The following is a 21,480-nucleotide window of genomic DNA, read 5'->3' on the forward strand; positions in this document are numbered from 1 at the left end:
GCGATTCTTGTGCAGATTAGCCTATCTTTGCCTTGTGCGTTCAAGCTAGTAATATGCATTCTTTTGGCAAAATTGTGCGAGATTTGGCAACTGAACCCAAACAACTGCACGCTTGTTCTTTCTAGTAGAATAGAATAGTGACACTCTACAACATAACAAGAAAAATGAATAAGAACAATTTAACGCAATTTCAGAATCAATCATCAGATAATCAAAACATGGATTAGCGAGTGAATGGGTTGTTGCTCGGAGGGAGATTTGGGCTTTCTAACCAAAGTTAAGGGCTCACTGGGCACTGGGATGCTGAGGCCCAAAACCCTGACACTAAACTACTTTTTGGTTACCTTCACTTGAGTGGTGAGGAAACGAAATAATTCATACGTGTTGTTTTGGTCAACATTTTATTTTTCTTGGTTGGGGGTAAAATCAAAATTATTTTAGTGTGAAATAGCTCTATCTTTTGCTATTTAACATTAATTCATTATTTGAAACAGTATACTACTAAACATTTTTAATATCCTGTTTCCAAATAAAAGGCTACCTTTTATACTCTTTTTGGGTTATTTGTTGTGGTAATATGTTTTAATAAAAAAATGGATGATAACTAATATACATAGAGGTAACTACAGCTAATAATAATAATAATAATAATAATAATAATAATTTCAATTTTTTTTCAAAACAGTTTTTATATTTTTATGAACATATTTTTTAATTATTTTTTAAAAATTTTTCATACATCAAATCGATATAATGTATTTTTTTTATAAAAACTTTAAAAATAGTAATTCAATATATTTTTTTAATAAAAACTACAGAAAATAGCAATATAAATGACTCAACAAAAATTTTCATTTCCGGTCCAAGTCAAATTCTAATCATTTTATTTAATCCTAATTTCCTCCGTAGTTTATACTTAATACTCGTATGAGGTCCTTTTCTTGTACAACAAGAATTAGCAGTAAAAAACTACTACTGCTCAGCGGTGGGAGAAACCTGCCAGATTCTGTGAATTCTTGGAAAAGAAGTCAATTCAATTTCCATGGCTTTCCTTATGGCTATGAGGAGAACCGCGGCCTCACCTGCATCCTCGGCCCTTTTCACCAGATTCCTCAACGGCACCGTTCTTAAACCCTCCGCCGCCGGCGTTGCCCCAATAACAACTAGTTCCTTCACTTCCAGCATCCCTATTATCCTCGGAAACGAACCGCGCGTGACCCTCAATGCCCTGGGTGGTTCTTATCCCCGCTCTGAACAGTTTCCCATTGAACGCGGTAATTAGTTTCCCCACATTTCTTCTGTTTTTCTTGCTTCTTCTGGTGAAAAGGGTCGATTTAGATTTCGTTTTTTCTGTTGATTTCAGGTGGGTACTCTGATGAATACATCAACCCCTTCCAGACTTCGGGCTCGCGCGGGGCTTACGAGATAAACCATGTGGATGAAGGGTTGTACGTGAGGATGGAGATGCCGGGGATTGATAAAGAGGATGTGAAGGTTTGGAATGAATACGGGACTGTTTATGTGAAGGGGATAGGAAACAATAAGCAGTCAAGATTTGAGAAACTCAGAAGGGCTTACAGTGCTACCATTGAGATTCCTTCAGACACTTTCCATGCAGGCAAGATCGAAGTTGACGTGAAGAATGGTGTTCTTAGAATGTTGATTCCAAACAAAGAGAGTACTAATCTAGGCCAAGTTTGAGTGAGTTTGCTAACAAAAAAATCATGGGTTTTATTGGGAACCTTTTGGTTAGATTATGTTCAGTAATCAGTACTTACTAGCAATTGAATTAGCCTAGTGTTGGGCTGCATTTGCAGAGTGAATATGGCGTTTGTGATTATTTCTCTTGTTTTCTTTGCTTTCATGGGCAATGAATTTCAAGAAAATACGGTTGAATTGTCCATGTGATTGCTCCAATTAACTATTTAGTTGGAGAATTTTTTTAGTTGAAATCATTTCAATAATCCTCCTTTGGTTCCACTTGATGAAACCATTGAGCTCTATTAATTAAACGTGGTGTGCATTGCTTCTTGCTCAGTTTTGTTGTTGATTTTGAATTGTTTCCTACATCTGTAGTTGTAGAACCTTTTCCAATTTGATGGATTTTATTAATTTAGCTGAGAGGATTGAGCCAGGGCATTTTTGCTTGATTGCACAAGTATCCATACAAGATCTCTGTGACCATTATCTAAGTGGCCGATATATTCCTCGAATTTCAAGTCTCACTATCTTACCAGGCAAATTATAGAGCCCATCTGGGGTTAATAAATGAATGCTAGACGATGATAAGCTTGTGCAAATTCATAATTACACGAGTGTTCAGCTGTTTTTGGAGTTGATTGGTTACATTCATTTTAGGTTAGAATTCTTCCACGCATAAAATTAAGGTCACAAACCTTTCTTCTACAGGACCTTGTCATGTCCTAATTGTCACAGAAAAAGGCCAAAAAAAACATTATTTGGAACAGGTTGTGCACCTTGGTGATAACTAAGATAATAATGTATTCCAATTATTTAAAATGCTTCATTTCATTTGTGCCGAACCTATTTAAATATGCATTGTGACTTTGCTTTTCCAAGTACACAGAAAGATTGCAAGCTACTCGGATACTGCTCGGAGGAGTGGAAAGATCTTTACGTCATAAATAAATTCATTAGTTGAAATGCAAAATTTTCTTGTAAAATATGTTGAGTAATTATCGTTGTAATTACTTCTTATTGCAAGTATATAGACACAAGTCTGCTTGCTGCCTGAAAATGAGGTTGTCAAGATTAAGTCATGTTATTTTAAACAAAACTTATATTCCATTAAACTAAATTCAATAGAGTCTATCTAACTCGACCTCATTATTTCAATCTATAGGTGTTCATTGTCTTAGACCTACTTATAAGTGTTTTCCTATTTTTGTTGGTTTCACATACTGCAGAGAGTGCTGCTAATCCAGTCGAGTCGAGTCGAGTTCAAGCAACTGCTAATCGAACTCGACTCAACATTTATCAAGCTAACTCGAGCCCACTCGATTAGTAGTTCGAGCTTCAAATATTGTTCGAGATCGACTCGTCAAATTCGGTTTCGAGCTCGAACTCGAATTTGAAAATCGAGTCGAGTTTAATGAGCATAGTGGGCTATGGAAAAAGGAAGAGGAAAGAAAAATTAGGGCAGCTATGAAATGATACTAATGTTCTTATATTTTGAGCCTGTCGAGTAGTTCGCGAGTCCAACTCGGTTCGGCTCGATTCATAAACGAGTATGTTTAGAACTTGAACTCAACTCGTTTACTGAGAAAAACGAACTGAGTCAAGCCTTTAACGAGTAGTGTCGAGCTCAGCTCACAAACTATCCAGTTCGATTAACAGCTCTAACTGCAGAGCGTTGTCAAATGACTCTAAACACACATCACGATTGAACTATACATAGGACCATACATTGTCCACAATTTGCTCCATTTCTTTGTAGCAAAGTTGAATTACTTCAAACTCACATTGTGGAAAGATAGGATCCAAATGGCTCATTATTCATTAAGAAGTTCATTGCAAATAATCTTAAACCAAAATACTATAACAAGAAATGGAAGTAAAACTGATAAAAACAGAAACTATTATAATGAAGCAGTGCAGTACCATTCACCCCACACCCCAGCTCCTTACCATATATAGGACTGGATGTGCTAGCCCGAATATAGGGTGAAACAAATCAAAAGTAATGTACAATATCAGCTCCTACTACGGAAAAAAAAAAGGCATTCTTATCCACTATTTGGCCAAGAAAACTAGTTTTTGCTGATTAACTAGGTAGCTTCACTTTTCGTTATGAGCTAATCCCAATATTGGCATTCTAGCTAAGTTTTCCTGTTTATACCAATAGAACCCTTTTATTGTTAGTCTAAGCCTAGTGAAAACATCAACCCAACCTGCTATACTACTAAACTTGCCATTTTCTCTCTCAAGAAACATCAAAAGCTAGCTCAAAACCCTCTTGAAACCTCTCAACCTCAAAAAATGGCTTCTGAGCAACAGCAGCCAAAGATTGCTTCCTCAACTCCCCCAGATGTTACTTCCAAGTCCATCATCGTGCATCCGATGAGTGGAGCCTTGAAAAAGAGTTTAGGTTAGAGAAAACCAAAACAAAATAAAAAATAAAGAAGATCTCTTTCCTCTTTTTCTTTTTGGTTTTTTGGTCGTTGTTTCTCATATGTATTTTTCTCATGCTCTTTCTATTTCTTCAGAGTAGTATTTCGGGGTTTTTTTTCCATCTTGCATAATGATTTCATTTTCATTTTTTGAAGGAAAGAAAAGCACTTCATAGATATTTAATGTTTTGTGTTTAATCTGAGCTTAACATGTACTAGAAACTATTTCACAAAAAAAAATTTGCTTTCATTTTTTCTCTTTGTTTTTTCCTCATTTTCCTGTTTCTTGTTCTTCATAATAGAGTATTTTGGTTACTATCATCTTAGATAATCACTTCATTTTCTTTATGTTTTTGAGGGAAAGATAAGCACTCCCCTTTTTTTGCTTCTGTTTCTTTGTCTTTTACCCTTTTCTTTGTTATTTGTTTCCTTTTGCAGAGGGGCCCTTTCAGATTATCCCAGATCTGAAAGATGGGCCAAAAACCGGGTATGAAGCCAAGACAGTGAAGGAAGGATTGTATGTGAGAGTCGACATGCCTGGCGTAGAAATGGAAAATTTAAAGGTGACATGGGAGAAGAAGAAAGTCAGCTTTGTTGGTGAAGCCCCTAGAGAAACTGAGAATGATGCTGGAGGACGGAATTACGAAGGAGTACTTGATTTCAGCTCTGGGCCAGTTGCTATTTATGGAGTGAAAACTAATCTGCAAAATGGAGTTCTGACGATGGTAAATGGTTTTTGGCCTAAGTAATTATACGGTGATTAATTTTCTCGTAATTGATACCACGACTAGGATTTGAATTCCACTCGTAAAATTTTGTGAGTAATGAAGATATAATCCTAAAACACAAGAATCTAAACTGTCCAGTATTGTATCTTTGCGAGTTAATTTGGTATGAATTTGTAGAGGCACGTGCCTTCAAGTTTATCCTGCTGGGAATTCTTGCAGTAATTACAGGATAAAAATTCATGAAAGAGGTTCTACCTTTTAGGCCATGGTTAATTGGTAATCTTGATATCCGTAATGTAATCTGACAGGACTACAATATAAATTTCAGATTTGGTTCATATAGTATTAATATATCTGACACTTTTGGTTCTTAAAAGGTCTTGGTGGGTTCTGGTTTCCAGCCTGGGTTCTCTACTACTAGCCGTCATTTCGAATCCTATGGTTGTTTCAAGGTTTTGGGGAGAGTGAGTAGTGATACCTTTGTGGTTGTGGACAGACTCTACCTCAGAGCCCTACCAGGTCCGTTTTTATTGATTCATTTGGTATGTTTGATTATTTGACACCAGTCACTACCATGTTTGCTTACACTTGAAGGTCATATATTAATATAACTCGTTCAAGGAACAATACACTAGTATTGTTTTTCTCTAACATTTACTCTGTTCTTTTTTCCTGTTGCAACAGCTGAGCTTAAAGGGTTCTATCCATTCCAAGCGGGCGGAGCAACTGGAAGTCTGGAGTCAAAATGTACTCCTGATAGAGATGATTTCGGCTTTTTCTGCAGGATTGACTTGCCTGGTGTTTCGAAGGAAGGATTTTCCCTTCGAACTAAGAACAACTCGGTGTTCTATGGTGGCAAAGGCGTCAAGGGCTCAGAGCATGACAATAACAGTACAAGGACGTATTTTGGAATATTCAGACTGTATTGTGGGTGCTGCAACGTGAAAGATGTGCAATTTGATATCAAAGCTGGAGTTTTGAGGATGCTGGTTCAAAAGGAAAAGATCAAAACAAAGCTGGTTCAAAAGTACTCTATTAATTAGCTCTTGTTTTGCTGGACGGACTAAATTAATGTAGTAGTAGTTTGTCCCTCACCAACATAATTACATGTTTCTAGCTTTTTTGGTAAGTAATCTATAGTTTTTAACTTTTGGAGTGTTTGTTGCTTCTGGATTTACGCCTTTGATTTTTGTCAAAAGTTATATACAGAGCGTGCGTGGTTGGCTGCATTATGGGATTTTAAGTGCCAAGATGCTGTGGTTTTTGTACGCTGCATTGCATGGTGGACCAATTGGTGCACGCAACAAAATTCTTTTCTTGTAAAGAAAGTGTAAGTAAAATAAAATGGAAACCCGAAACCGTTGAAATTGTAAAATCTCATATCATTTCAAGGAAACCCATAAAATTTCCTCATTCTGTTGCGATGGATATATCTTCAATCTCACCTCATACGGTATAACCTATTTGGAGAAAATACCACCATTTTACACTACTGTCAAATGTGGCTCAACACTTAATACATACTTGAATTCACACTCACAAACTCGAATTGCTGTTTGGCACTCTCAATGGATTTCAAATTGATCAGATTAAAATTAGTATGCCATTCTCTGGATTAATAAAGTAAAGTTAGTCGGAAATCACATTCTTTGGATTTAATATGATCAAAAACAGCCAATTAGATCTATCCCCTTAAACAATGTGCTGGAAATACTAATGTGCAATGAAATGTACTCCATTTAAGGTTGTGGGAAAATCCCACTATAGTTAGCTGAGGTTCAAATCCCTGACCTACAGTTCAAAAAGAGATTTAATCCCTTTTTTGTGGCCACTGAATCAAAGCTCAGTGGTTTAATAAAGTTTCTCTTTGCTTATAAAAAAAAAAAAAAAAAAAAAACAAAGAAGGTGGGAGAAAAGCTGGTATATTTTGAAAGAAAAAAAATTTTAACCTCCTTAATTTTACATATTCCTGTATTTGTTTTTACAATTTATTCGAAAATGTTTGTTGCGTGATTTAAAAATGCTTTCTATCGTTCAAAAATGTCGCGTGATTTAGAAATGTTTTTTTTTTCTTGTAGATGGACTCAATCCGAAATTGGTAACGCTCATTGCTGAGGGTAATTATATATCTTTTCCCATTGGTACAGACAGTTTCCCAAAAAATCCAAATTGCAGCGGGAGTGGAGTACCTACCACTACCACCGAGGCAGCAACAGAGGACAGGACAGCTGGGGTATTCCACACCTTATCCAAAAAATTCATGCAATTGGGATGCTTTCTGACATGCACTGCACTGGAATATCTGCAATTCTTCTCCTAACTAGTGCAATAAAAAAATGACAATCTTATTCAATCTCTGGGTTAAATTTTGAACGAATGATAGTGTCTAGTGTTAAGTGGAGTACAAGATTCTGATAATTTGGCACTAATTCTAGTATTTAGCTGAAAGATTATAGAGTAAAATTGCTGCTAATATGATGCTGTGTCTACTGCTGCTAATTTTATCTTATTAGGCGTACTAGTGCTTGTGAAAATCATAAAGCACAGAAACCCTCCTAAAACCCCTTTACATAGAAGAACTAACAATGGCTGCTCAGGCTGACAAACAACTAGCTAAGACCAAGGCCACTTCTTCAACCACCAAAGGTGTGGCGCCCAGCTGCAGCGCTTCCTCATCCACCGACCGCCATCCCCTGACCGGCGCTTTGAAGAAAAGTACAGGTTAGAGAAAAAAAAAAGATCTCGCTTTATTGTCTCATTTCCTCATTTTTTTTCTTTTCATTTTCCTTGGCTTTTTCTCTTTTTCTATGATGTATTTTACTTACCATTTTCGTGTTTTTTTTTTTATTTTTGTGCAGAGGGACCTTTCCAGATGAACCCATACCAGATTGAGGGGCCAAAAGAAGGCTACGAAGCTAGAACGGTGAATGTTTATCCAAGACAGAAGAAAGAAGCTGCAAAGAAGATGATGAACAAGGGGTTGTATGTGAGGGTCGACATGCCCGGGGTTGAGGAGGAAAATGTGAAGGTGGCTTGGGATAAGAAAAAAGTTAGCTTTGTTGGAGAAGCCCCTAAAGAGACGGATCATGAAGCTGGAGCTAGATATTACCGCGGCGAACTTGATTTCAACTCTGATCCTGTGGAGATTCTGCATGTCAAAACTGACGTAAAAAATGGAGTCCTTAGGATGGTAAAGTGATCTTTGTTTTTTCATTTCAAGTTCTTGCTTTTTTTTTCCCTCATCCTTTGCTTCAAGCTGTTTTTGTTGGGTGATAAATGATTCGTTGCTCGGGTGTTTTTACTTAGTTGTACTATTCCAGCTTTAATCTTGATCTCAGTGAAAGATGTGCACATATTGATCTAAGTTAAAACGGCACTTATACATCTTGGCATGTGATAGTTTAGAGGCAGAAAAGGACTTGATACCTTTCTGAGACCAAAAAAAAAAAAGAAAAACAAAGAAGAAGAAGAAAAGAGAGAGAGAGAGAGAGGAGATCCTTGCAGATAAGCCCTTTTTCCCCTTTTGGTTTTTGTTGTTGTTGTTGTGTGTTTTTGTCTTCCCCCATTTGTGGGGGTGGGGATGGAGCCATGGAGGGGCAGTTGATGCACAAAAATGAATTATCAACAATGATGGTTCGATGACTAAGTTCTTGACTAGACTTTTCTTTCTTTTTTTTTTTTAGTATTTTATCCATCAGCCAATGTTGATTAGTGAGACCCGTTTAAGTTATTACTGATTTTTGCTTTTTCCCTCGATGTTTCATTCCAAGTGCACGAAAGTTTATGGGCTGCTGATGTGGAAATGCTTGAAATCTTAGATGGGTTGTTCTTTTTTTTTGAGCAGCACAATTGATTGCCTCTGCTTTTCCTTAAATTTTGATGGTAAGATTGTAGGGTTGCGACCTTGCAGGAGAGTTCTGAACCTCTGATTGTGATTAATTCCTCTAGGCTCTTATTGAGTTCCTGAAATTTACTTGTTTGATTCCTCTTTTTTGGAGGGTTTCGTAAGTTATACCAGTAGATAATTGCATAAATATGTTTGGTTTCCTGTTCTAGATTCAGATAATGCCACTTTGCCACCGCTGAAATGCATGCCACGGTAGCTGTTGTGATATCTGTAGTGATGCGGGAATAGCTCACAGTGCACTGAGTAGATTTACTGGCCTTGCTGGGTTAAATTGATGTTGTTCTTCATATTCCTAAACTAAACTAGCAATCTCTCTATACTTTGGACTGGACAAGTACATTTATGGGAGTATATTGAGTATTGCTTATCCCAATCTTGGTTAGAAGTTATTTGATGAATAGTAGTAGCTAGTTGTCAGCAGAATCAGGTTAATCTTTCCGGCATATCCATATCAAAATGCAAGAGTCTTTTGTGGCATGATTTAGATCTCAGACGACCTTCTGAAGCATAATTAAAAGACTTGTATGATAATCTGAACTTCCATAGCTACTGTCGAAGGACGAGGCTCAAATTCATGCCTGCTGGTATCACTATCCTCGTTCGCACTGTCAACTGGGAAAAGAACTTCAAAATTAATGCTAATGTTCAGGTTACAGTGTCCTGATATATTACTGAATAACAGATGATCATTGAACTTGATACTTTAGATTAACAGTGATATCTAACCTGTTGATTTCTTTTTAAAAGGTCTTGAAGGGTACTGGTTTTCGGCCTGGCTTCTCTACCTCTAGCAATCATTTTCCAGGAATTGATTATTCCCAGAATGTGGAACACAGTATTGGGAATTTGTTACTTCGGCTGAGAAGCATCCCCCTCATAGCCCCACCAGGTGCAAATCATCATTACACTGTTGTTTGTTTGTCATGAAGGGTGACAGCGCATTGGTTGATAATAATGCTAATGCTACGTGGTAACGCTCGTTTTTTTTTTTTCTTAATGTTTGTGGTGCAGTTGAGGTTAAAGGATTTTATCCTTTCCAGGTAGCTGGATCGAATGGAACTATGGAGTCGAAATGGCTCTGTACTTGTGATAAGAAAAGTGACAGTGGATTGTTCATGAGAATTGACATGCCTGATGTCCCAAAGGAAGGTCTCTCCATGAAAGTCAAGGATAACTTTGTTTACTTTGCTGGTGAAGGGGTTAAGGGTTCCTACTATGATGGCAGCCGAAGAAGCTATGTTGGGAGATTTGGTTTTCAGTGTGGGTGTTGTTGGGTCAAGGAAGTGAAAGGCGAAATTAAAGCTGGTGTTCTGAGAATGGTTATTAAGTCACAGAAATCAATATAGAGTCAGTCAGCTAAGTGACTGCGTTTCTGATGGAATGCGTGGTTGCTGCTTAAGTCTGGATTGATGTTATCAGGCTATGTTTATATGCAACTGATATTTGTATGCTACTGGTGTTAATAGGTGATACTTACTCTGGATTGAGACCTACTCATTCTGGTTTTTGTTATACCGTGTTATTTTCTGGAATCAAAACGAGACTTGCTTGCACTATTTGATTATGTTGAAACACAGTTCATGATCAGCTGCTCGAGACAGTGTGGCTTGTGAATTTGCTGTCTCTATTTTCTCTCTGTTTTCTTTTTTCATTCATCTCATGGGAAAATCCAGATATAAACCCGTCTTGGTATCTCCTCGTCATCAAACCTAGAGATCAGAGTATCAGCTGGTAAGAGATCAATTCCCACAATGTGACAGGAGAGGAAAGGATGAAAAGCCACAAATTAGTGCAAGACCATGGTTGGATATATAAGCCTTCACCGCTGAGCTGAGCGGAAAAATAAGCAAATCCTTCCTTTGGAGGAGGAGGTGATGGCGTCCCTTTGCTCGAAAATGAAATGCTAGCACAGAAGCCACAAATCCCATTCCCGGCAGCAAAATTCCGCGCAAGCTTTGCATGGCTCGCATCGCATCGCATCTTAATTATGGTATTTGTTAATACTAACCAATTCATCGTATGGTAATTAACACCATCAAGTGAAGCATAAGACGTAAATCTAGCTGCAGGTCATGTGCAAAAATGCACCCATTTGATCTAGAAGTGAGAATTACTCCCTTTGACTGCTCTTGATTCAGTTGAATCCTCAACTAGATAAGTTAGAATAAGACTAGTGTAAGCATAAGAACTCGTGATCGATTAAAAAAAAAAATTGATAAGACTACAAATTGTTTACTGGGCATCGGCACTTTGGGCTGTGGTATGGTACGTGTCTAACATTGGGCTTATTATATTATACCCAAGTGCCCGAGTCAATTGAAAAAATAAAATTTGTTGGAATAAATAAATATTTCGTGAAACACGTAAACCCTCATTAAGTCCCGAAGCAGACCAAACCAAACTAAAATCAGAAGAGGAAAAACAGAGAGATGGCTTCTGCGGCAGTAGGCAACACCGTCAAAAAAGCTACCACCACTACCACCGGCTCTACTCTTTTGAACAGATTCCTCCGCCTCAGACCTCCTATTACGGCCACCTCAACTTTGACCCACCGCTTCCTCTGCTCCAAGTCCGCCGGCAAGTCGTCCACCACAGCAACATCAGAATCGGCCCGCGAAATAGGCGAAAAGACCAGCAACAGCCAGGAATCTCCTCGTATTTCCTTCAACCCACGAAACATCCTTTTATTTTCTTACTAGCGGATGTGTTCCTGTTGTATTTTGACTTGAAATGTTTTGTTCATGGTCTGCAGTTGTAATTAAAGGGTCGCCACAGGAGTTCAAGATGGAGAATCCATTTCAATCAGGAGGCCCAAAAGACGTGGTGGCAGTAGATGAATTGAAAGATGGTATACTTGTGCGAGTTACCCTGCCTGGGATTGCCCAGGATGGTTGCAGAGTTTGGGTGGAGAACAACACTGTATTTTTTGCTGGGAGAGGAGAAATTGAACATGAAAGTGAAACTTCTGGGAGGACTTATGGGGGAAGCCTTGAATTTGACCCTGACTTTAGTAAAGTTGAGGAGGTTAAGTCCGAGATGAAGAATGGGATACTCAAGATAATTATTCCTAATGTCGGTGGACTTGATAGTGTATTGGGAGGGAAGGACCAAGAGAAGTAATCTGGTGTATAATTTGTTCAATATGGAGGGCCTTTAGTTTCAGTTAAGAGTTTGCTTATGGTTTTTTTGGATGTTTAATCCGTTTCAATGCAGAGTATGTATAAAAAATAGATGTTATTACTCCATCTGAAATGAAGAGGTGAATATTACTCCACTAATCTGTTGTTGCTGTAATTTCTAGGTTGATGATGCAGTAGCTGATTAATTTCATTTCATTCGTCTCTGTGTGTGTGTGTGTGTTTTGTTGGTAATTACTAATTACTCCAAAAGATGGATAGATGTGCATCCATGCTTGCTATAGTGTAGTCTACTGAGGATACATACATAGGTGTATTCTACAAGACATAGTGGCGAATCAAAGAAGAAAAACAGTTGAATCAAGCAAGTTATGGTATGGTCTTAATTTTGGTCTTGTACAGCTCTTTTTCCTTTTTAATATCGGGAAACTTTAATTTTACCCACTCCTTTAATGACGACTCAATCCTGAATTTGTCGCATAAGGACAGGAAACCATCAAATCTGTTTTCTCAGTTGAAATTTATTGGGGAAATGTGGATATCTATTTCGAGAGTAGTGGTGTTAACGATTGGAATCGAGTTCAAATTCGATGCTACACAAGTCTCCTTGAGTTTCAACTTGACTCAAGCGAGTATGCATTTTCATGTATGCATACTCAAGCGAGTATGTAATTCAATTCGATTCAACTCGACAATATGTATTTCCAAACTCGATCTCAACTCGTCAAGATTCAAGACTCGAGACTTGGGTCTTAACAAATTCTAAGGTTAAAAAAAATGAAAATTTATGGTAAATTATCTAAAATCCCCATTTCTATCTAGTTTTTACAATACTACATTTTTACCATTTATGAGTTTTATTAAGTTGACAACACTTACAGTAAATTACCTAAAACATTAGCCCTTATTAATCATTTCATAATAAAAATAAAAATATAATTTAAATAATATACCAATAATCAATGAGCACAGAATAGCCCTTATTAGTCATTTAATCGACGAGCACAAATGGAGGCTCGAACTCAACTTGGTATATGCATGAAGCTACTCAAGCTCGAACTTGAACTCGATGAGTCGAGCATTTGACTTGCGTGTGGCTCGACTCGCTAGCACCTAGCAACTCTAATTTCAAGTATGCTAGCACTAATTCGGTTCAGCCATTGGAAATGTTTGAATATCATCAGGAGCTCTATTCTAAATTCATATGCTTGAAAACAAATTAAGGAAAATTATAATAGGGAGATTGAGATTACTTGCCCTACCAAACAAATTAAATTTTTTTTCCTTTGTCAATTAAACTAATCAATAAGCTAATGGTCAAGCCTAACTAAATAGCCATCAAGTTCTTACAAGCTGTTTACTAGTCTTTTAATCTTAGGTATGAACATTGACCTAAAAATGGAAACCATGGATAAAAGTAGACTAATAATCCATGTTTTCAGACTTGGACCGGGTATCGACTCGGTCAGGGTCAGGGGTCAATGGGTTCGACCGGATGACGTCATAAATAAAAATCATTTAGAAATTAAAATATTATATTTAAAATATCTAAGATCATGTTAATATTAACAAAGGTATATTCATATATGTTTAATGTTTCAAATGTATTTAACAATAAAATACAAAGAAATTAGAATAATCAAGGAGCAATTTATATTATTTAATGAATATTAACAAGTTTAGAATTAAAATTATGGACTTGATTAAAAAATAACACCAAACTTTAGGACAATATTTATAAAGTATGAAATATTTGAGGTATATTAATAGTTTTTAACAACTTAAGGGTCAAAACATAATATTGAAAATGTTTTGATCCTATATCAGATGAAAGTGCTTTGAAGTTTGACCCCACGCCACACCTCTCATTTCTTCCTCTACTCCTGCGGTGTCACTTCATCTTCTTGCAACTCCTTTCTTCATCTTCCACGCCATTCTGCAACTCCTTTCTTCTTCTTCATCTTTTTTTTTTATTTCATTTTCATTCTTATTTTATTTGTTATTTGTTCTCAAACCCATGAAATATCATGCTTTTATCTGATTTCTGCAAACTGTTCTCTTCTCCACGCTCTTTTTTGCATTTTTGGATCTTTTTTTTTCTTTTGAATACAAGATCTAAGATTATATCTTATTTTAAAAAAGGAGTAAAATATTGATTTTTCATGCTTGAATTGAAGTCAAAGAGTGAAAATGGATTTGCGGAGGAGGGAGAGCTCACAAGGATTTGGGGTTAAGAGGTCAGGAAGGGTAAAAAAGAATTTAAAAATGGAGAATAAGAAAAATTCGGTTCGTACGAGTTCTTCCGGTTTCCGGTCAAACCTGGTCAGAACCGGGACCGGGGTTTGACCGAGTCTTGACCAATCCGAGTTTTTAAGATAGTTCGGATTGGACACTTGGCCGGTTTTCGGTTCAACCGGTCGGCCCGGTCGGACCGGTCCAAGTTTAAAAACACAGCCAATAATGCAAAGAGGTCGAGAATCTTGCACTCATACAACTGGTAAATATGTACTACTTGGTCATTGGGCTTAAAAAAAAAACTGACAACCCAAAACTCAAAATTACCCATTCAAATCCAAAAGAAAAATGAAATGGCAACCAAACAAAATTTGAAAATCTCCGAGTCCTGTCATCTATCCACCAAGTACTCTCAACATGCTACGTGTACGGTTGTAAAATACAGAGGTACAATCCTACTCTTGCTTACAAGTTACAACGTCGCACTGCATACAGCAGTTAACGGCGTTATGTCTGAATGTAGTCCGGCGATCCAACCCCCAATTCCGGTCCTTCCCTTCACGAAACCCCAGAAACCCTTTTTCTACTCTCTCCAAAAAAAGAGAGAGAGAGAGAGAGAGAAATGGCATCCTCCTTGTTGGCCTTCGCCGTCAAAAAATCCGCAGCACCCACTGTGTCCTCCACCCTTATCACCAATCTCCTCCACCCCAAAACCCCATTATCCAGCGCCACCGTCTCATCTTTCTGGACGGTCACCAGCCGGCTCTCCTTCTCCTCCGGCGGCACCAGCAGCAGCAGCAGCCTCCCACCAGACTTACCCCAGAGCGCATTTGAGCCAGATGCGTGGTGCGTTCTGAACCCTCTTCAATCAGCAGGTCCGAGTGCGGCTGTCACCATCAAAACTGCAAAAGACAACAAGGAACATAAGACTGTGAGAGTGGTCATGCCGGGTGTAGGCCCAGGGGGTTACAAGGTATGGCTGGATTCCAAGGAAAATGCTCTGTGTGTTGAAGGAAACGGAGAAGACGAAATGATAATGGTGAAGGGTGAAACCTCCGGGAGAACTTATGCCGGAAAAATCAAGTTTAAGCCGGAAGAAGTTAAGGTTGAGAAGATCATTAAGTCAGAGATGAAACATGGGATCTTGAGGATCACTGTGTCTAGGAATTTGGCAGCTTGAACCATTTAGTATATGGTTGGTACTGTTAGTGTCACTAAAAGGGTCATTTACTACCGCTGTTGCTGTCCTCTTTTTTTTTTTTAATTCTTATTTTTAATTGTAATGTTGCCCTCTACGTATGTGTATTTTGCTGGCTAGAATAGAATTGTAATGAGGTTTTTGGATGTTGGTATTTCAGACTGGAATTTGACATGCTGGACTGGAGGACTCTTCTAAGAAAGCACTTCTCTGGTTCCATCCGATAAAGTAATGATTAGTGATGTTTTTTACAGTATCTATATATATTTAGGGTACTTGATCATTGCTAAAAGTTAATTGGTTTCTGGGTTCATCTCAATTCCTTCCCCTTTTCAACTGAGTTTTTTTTTTTTGGGGTATGTGTGTTATTTTCCATTTGGTTGTGTGTTTTACTTTTAGGCTTTTTAAGTAGCAGTAATGCATTGAAAGGAGATGGCCAGAAAGTTCCCTAAAATTATCCGATATTGTAAGAAGCTACTACTAAGGTGAAAGATTGTACCTGGGGCGGGGCAGTTTAGACGAATCAAAATAAGTATAAAATGTAGCTATAATTAACACCCCAAAAAAGCACTTTTTCCCGCTGTGCTGTCTCTAAGGCTAAGTTTGGCAGTTTAGGATAGAAAAGAGAAGAAGGGAAAACTTAAGTTACGAGAGAAAAGAAAAGAAAAGAAGAGAAAGGATTGTTATGTTGTTTGGGAGTTTTGAGAATTAGTGGAATGATTTTGGATATGAAAGTCATTAAATATTTGTTTAAGATATTTTTAAGGATAAAAGAGGTATTTTAAAAATTTTTTACAAGCTTCCTCCAACTTTCTCTCTAATTTGGGAGGAAAAATTTTGTCCACTATTCATCCTTTCATTTCTCTCTTACTTAAAACTTTAAAACAAAGGAAAATCAGGCTTTCTCTTCTTTTCCTTTCTTTTGCGTTCGAATCCTCAGCTCCCAAAGGCACCCTAATGAAGGATTTTCCCTCAACAGCATCAAATTTGTGCATCAATAAATCATAAATTTTAAGATATTCCCTAAGGGATCGAAGAGCACTCGTGCATATATATATAAATTACCATATGAAAGTATATATTTATGTTTATTATCTCTTATTGTATCTAGTCATCCATTGATTGGAATTCAATTTTCTAAGAAAAAATTGCCGATGGCTCCAATTTAGCTAGTGCCAAGATCTTAAATATGTACCAACATATCAGCAAAATTTTTTTTTTTGCCTAACACATAAACCTACACTACTCTATACTAAGGGAAGGTGAATATGAAGATATCCAAGAACAATTCAAATAGGAATGAATCCCCATCATATGCGTGTCTATGCACTCGCTGACATTTTCAGGAAGCCTGGATTTTTAGTCCTGACCGGCCTAAACAAGAAATTGGCAATCCGCAATTTAATAGAGGGATGTCCATTTATCATGTGGTTTTTGTCTTATGACAACACAAAATTGATAAAGACCAGTTTGACCGAGTTCCTAGTACTCCACTCCAGTCCACTCCACATCTGTACAATTAATGCCTCGGCATAAGCAAAATCTCAATCCCTTTCATTTTCGGAAAAAGTAAAACCCTTAGCAGTATCAGCAAAGCCTCTTGAGCAACCATGGCCACCGCGCTACTCACGAGATTCCTCAGCCGCACAACCCCCAGGACCACCACCCGTTTGATCTTCTCCTCGTCTCCCTCCTCCTTCCCCCAGAACTCGGATGAAGACCCAGCAAAGATAATTGCAATCCGAGACTACAATGAGGAGCAACCAAGAAGGATCCATCAAATAGCCCATCCACTCCAAACTGGAGGTCCAGAAGAGGCCATCATAAACCTTGTAAGCCCGATCGGTTGGTACCTTAGGCTGTGCATGCCGGGGGTTGCAGAAGATGGCTTCAAGGCTTGGGTGGATAAGGATAGCAACACCCTTTTCTACAAAGGGTATGGCGAGATTGAGGATGATTCTGAGACTTCTGGCAGGAATTACGGGGGCAACATAGAATTTGAACCCAGTCTTTTCAAGGTTGAGGAGATTCAGCCCAAGATGAGGCATGGGATATTGAGGATTCTCGTGCTAGGTCAGCATCAACCTGGATCTAAATATTACCGGGGTTAAACCCAGTTGGATTGTGCCTTCTGCTCTTCGATTCCAGCTATGTTTAGCTACTTTTGTGATGATTACTGGGGTCATCTTTTGGATATTAGTGTAAAATTGATGATGGATCATGATGATGGCTTGGTCTATCAATTCTTGTCTAGAGTACTTGACATATGAGGAGTAAGTATCATGTAGTCTTGATGATGGTGTATCAGACAAAACAACAAGAGGCATTAAGATGGATTTAAGCACAGGTTTATGCGGGCTCAAATAAACATTTTCTCCCAAATGATTTTATATTTGTGGGAACATTTTGGAGTAAGATCCCCGTTGCCTACAAATTCCCCCCCCCCCCCCCCTTCTTCTTTCGCCCCAACCCCCGTCCCGTTTTTCCCACGGCTAATAAAAATTTGTTATATAATTTTATTATGGTTAAATTTTAGTAAATAATCAAGTACTAAAATATCAACACATCATCAAATTATTATTCATTATAATTTTACAATTGAAACTTATTAAAACAATCAAATAAAAATTATTTGAATATAATCCAACATGATGAAATAAATATAATTAAAGTAGTCAAGTTTTCACTTTTGTTACAAATACAATCACTAATTCATTATTGTACTTGTGCTTTTTAAAAAAAAAAATTATTATATTAAGTGTAATTAGGAATTTAGTATAAATGTATAAGTAAATTTAGTATAATTAATTAATAATTTGTATTAATACACATATATAATTATTAATATAATTAATAATATCAATTATATTATATATACTAATAGACATCATATAATACATATAACTAATAATATCATTATCATAAGTTTGTAATTAATTAAATTATATATTATATATAATTATATTTTTATTTTTTTAAAGCGGATGGCGGGGCAGGGGTACACTCCCCCGCCCCATTTCTAAATGAGGGGAAAAATATTCCCCCCATCCCCGCCCCAACCCCCTCCCCATTAGCCCCCCGCGGGGTGGGTATCCGCCATCCCTAGTTTAAACGTATCTTTGCCTTTCTAAGTTTAGTTGTAGGGAGAAGATTTAGGTCTGTGTTTGGATTGCAACTTTTTGGAGATTTTGTAGAAAATGTACTGTAAATATATGTAAGGTAAACGATAATTGAAAAATATGTTTATAAAAACATAGAGATTTTTTTGATGAAAATCCCTTTCCAAATACTTATTTGGATCTTTTGCCTTTGCTGGGCAGAAAAGAGAAAATTGTATACAGACTTTGGTCACATTCTCTGTATACTAATTACTATTTGTTCGGATCCTTTAAAAATTCGCCATGTTTTCTGTTCAATAAGTTCATGTATTCTGTTCAATAAGTTCATGCATTGCCTCACTGATAGTACACAATAGGAATATTGCGAAGGCCTTAACTTACTTCAAATACACTAAGGACCCATCGGAATGAACTTAGTAATCTCCACACACTTTTGGTACAAATTCTTTGTACTTTTTGTCGACATATTTTGCACTCATCTTGTGACGATTTACAATTCATTGGATCTTGCTCAGGAATATGCAATTGTTTCTTCCCTTGATTAGCTTATCCGTGTCTCAAGAACCTTTTTTCGGTTAAATCAATATCCTCGTACAATTAGGAAAATATTTTATCGGTTGCTTGATTAAGTTGCTAACAATATTATTATTGTGTGAACAAAATATCTACCCACCAGCAATTAATGCTGGAAACACATTGAAGAACAAGGAAAATACTGCCATAGTAGCTGCACCAAAAATTTTACGTCAGTTTGGAGGTAATTGCTAAGTATGTCTAGTAGTTATTATCGAACCAATGAAAAAGTTTCACGTGAATATATAAGCGTCTCATTTTATCTCATTTTAACATTCCAAGTGGAACGTGATTCTTTTCTATTGATTCTGAACCAACATAAATGCCTATGAACAACTAATATGACAGAATATAATTTTTAACATTTTTATGGTAATAGAATCCATTATGATTTTGTTCTATCAAAATGGAAAAAAAGGAAAGAAAAAAAATGATGGCTCCATTAATAACATAAAACAAAGGACAAATGACAGATCAAATTAATCGAGACAACTCAGAACTTTGTAGGTGCAACAAACATATCACTGAACATTAATTATGGAAAGAAAAGTAATTAAGGAAACAATGAATATCGACTCCCAGGCGCCACTATATAATACGGGCGGGAGGTGTCCCTTGTTATTCTCCATTCTTCCAACCTTTCATTCATCTTCCATTACACAATCAAATAAAGAGCGGTCCTCCTCTTCATCAAGAAGAAGATTCTTAATCCAATGGCCACCAAAGTCTACATTGTGTACCGTCGCTTTTGCTTACTCTCTTCATCCTTTTTACTCGTTTTCGAGTGTCTGGATTTTTTGCAGTTCTTGTTATCTTTATCTTATTTTCTGGGCTGAATCGGCTAACTGTATCGAGTCATGCACAATATTTTGGTCTGAAGAACACTTTTTTTTTTTAACCCACATCTATTTTTCTGAATATACAGGACTGCATGATTTTCAACTCTAGATTGGATATCTCATGAAGTTTGATGCACAAATTGCTTATGTTCCCTTCTATTTCTCTAGTTAAAAAAAAAAAAAAAGCATGTTGTCCCCCTTTCTAAATCTGAAAGCTTCAAGTCATTTATTTCCAATTGGATCTCTACATGTTAATTTTTTTAATTCCGGATTGCAGTTATTACTCTACCTATGGACATGTTGAGAAACTTGCCCATGAGATCAAGAAGGGAGCTGATTCTGTTGAAGGGGTGGAGGCAAAACTGTGGCAGGTACAATCTTAAGTGCAATTGTGTAGATCAACGCAATTTTGTTTTCTGCAGATTTTACTATCTGGCAGGCAATAAGTTCAGAAAGTTTTGTCTTGAAGTTATTGATGGACTCAAAGTTAGTTGTTTTCTATAACGTTTCATAGAAGGATGATATCAATAAATGCTCCTGTTCTGATTAATAGTACTATCAAAATGCGTTCTGTTGTGGAGATGCAGAGGATTAGGTACAGTTCTGCCTAAAAATCTGTGATTAAATTAATATGAGAAATATGTGTATGTTCATGTCCAAGTCAAATTAGAAATCATATGTTTCTCATAGGGGGGAAAAAAGAGAGAGAGAGAGAATTCAAGAAACTCTTTCAGGAAATGCTAATGCAGCTGATAGTAATAACTCGTAACAGGTGCCAGAAACTCTTTCAGAGGAAATTCTTGGAAAGTTGGGTGCTCCCCCAAAGAGTGACGTCCCTGTGATTACTCCCCATGAACTCCCTGAAGCTGATGCATTCATATTTGGCTTCCCAACTAGATTTGGGATGATGGCTGCCCAATTCAAGGCATTTATGGATTCAACTGGTTTCTTGTGGGGAGCTCAAAAGCTGGCTGGAAAGCCTGCTGGCATTTTCTACTCCACTGCATCTCAGGGAGGCGGCCAAGAAACCACCCCGTAAGTACACGAATTACGTGAAAAGCATATTCCAGTGTATTGGAAATAAAAATGAATGATTAAACTAATTCTTGATGAACAATGTTTTAGATTGACAGCCGTCACGCAACTTGTTCATCATGGGCTGATTTTTGTTCCTATTGGATATACTGCTGGAGCTGGAATGTTCGAGGTGGAGAAGGTTAAGGGTGGCAGCCCATATGGCGCTGGTACCTTCGCCGGAGATGGCTCCAGACAGCCAACTGAGCTTGAGCTGCAAATTGCTTTCCACCAGGGCAAATACATTGCAGGCACTGCCAAGAAATTTAAGGGATCTGCTTGAATTTAATTATCCTGCATCTCCTCCTATGTCCATCAACACATTACAGCAATAAAAGATTTCAATTCTACTAGAATTCATGTTTTCTGAATTTTGTAATCTTTATATTCTTATGATAACTTGGGTTTTGTTCAGTGTGACTAGTATCTCACGTCCTCATCTCAAAGATTTCTGATTTCATGCAAAATCAATCCTGGGGTTCCAATTCCGATTGGCTCATTTTATCCTTTTCAATCCACATATTGCTTTCCCTGTCTGCA

The 21,480-nt window shown here is 37.3% G+C and overlaps 5 protein-coding genes across 5 annotated transcripts; all 5 read left to right on the forward strand.

Annotated features, from left to right (window-relative positions):
• The first annotated feature begins 1,051 nt into the window (after positions 1-1,051).
• LOC113781729 (heat shock 22 kDa protein, mitochondrial-like) lies at positions 1,052-1,880 on the forward strand. Its single transcript, XM_027327712.1, has 2 exons — positions 1,052-1,274; positions 1,364-1,880. The coding sequence occupies exons 1-2, from the start codon at positions 1,055-1,057 to the stop codon at positions 1,699-1,701; spliced, it is 558 nt and encodes a 185-aa protein (XP_027183513.1). The 5' UTR covers positions 1,052-1,054; the 3' UTR covers positions 1,702-1,880.
• Positions 1,881-3,999: 2,119 nt separating this feature from the next.
• On the forward strand, positions 4,000-5,901 carry LOC113780849 (putative 57 kDa heat shock protein). Its single transcript, XM_027326632.1, has 4 exons — positions 4,000-4,108; positions 4,569-4,855; positions 5,236-5,377; positions 5,543-5,901. The coding sequence occupies exons 1-4, from the start codon at positions 4,000-4,002 to the stop codon at positions 5,899-5,901; spliced, it is 897 nt and encodes a 298-aa protein (XP_027182433.1).
• A 5,254-nt stretch (positions 5,902-11,155) lies between these two features.
• On the forward strand, positions 11,156-12,098 carry LOC113781039 (14.7 kDa heat shock protein-like). The gene is made up of 2 exons (XM_027326870.1): positions 11,156-11,420; positions 11,518-12,098. The coding sequence occupies exons 1-2, from the start codon at positions 11,195-11,197 to the stop codon at positions 11,883-11,885; spliced, it is 594 nt and encodes a 197-aa protein (XP_027182671.1). The 5' UTR covers positions 11,156-11,194; the 3' UTR covers positions 11,886-12,098.
• A 4,754-nt stretch (positions 12,099-16,852) lies between these two features.
• Positions 16,853-17,666, forward strand: LOC113781502. The gene has a single exon (XM_027327448.1). It carries the CDS (start codon positions 16,946-16,948, stop codon positions 17,444-17,446), a length of 501 nt encoding a protein of 166 aa, XP_027183249.1. The 5' UTR covers positions 16,853-16,945; the 3' UTR covers positions 17,447-17,666.
• Positions 17,667-19,701: 2,035 nt separating this feature from the next.
• On the forward strand, positions 19,702-21,263 carry LOC113781514 (NAD(P)H dehydrogenase (quinone) FQR1-like). Its single transcript, XM_027327465.1, has 4 exons — positions 19,702-19,763; positions 20,144-20,237; positions 20,639-20,901; positions 20,992-21,263. Exons 1-4 carry the CDS (start codon positions 19,741-19,743, stop codon positions 21,221-21,223), a joined length of 612 nt encoding a protein of 203 aa, XP_027183266.1. The 5' UTR covers positions 19,702-19,740; the 3' UTR covers positions 21,224-21,263.
• The last annotated feature ends 217 nt before the right edge of the window (positions 21,264-21,480 follow it).

Source organism: Coffea eugenioides, chromosome 8 (assembly GCF_003713205.1).
Source record: "Coffea eugenioides isolate CCC68of chromosome 8, Ceug_1.0, whole genome shotgun sequence".
NCBI classification, from domain to species: domain Eukaryota; kingdom Viridiplantae; phylum Streptophyta; class Magnoliopsida; order Gentianales; family Rubiaceae; genus Coffea; species Coffea eugenioides.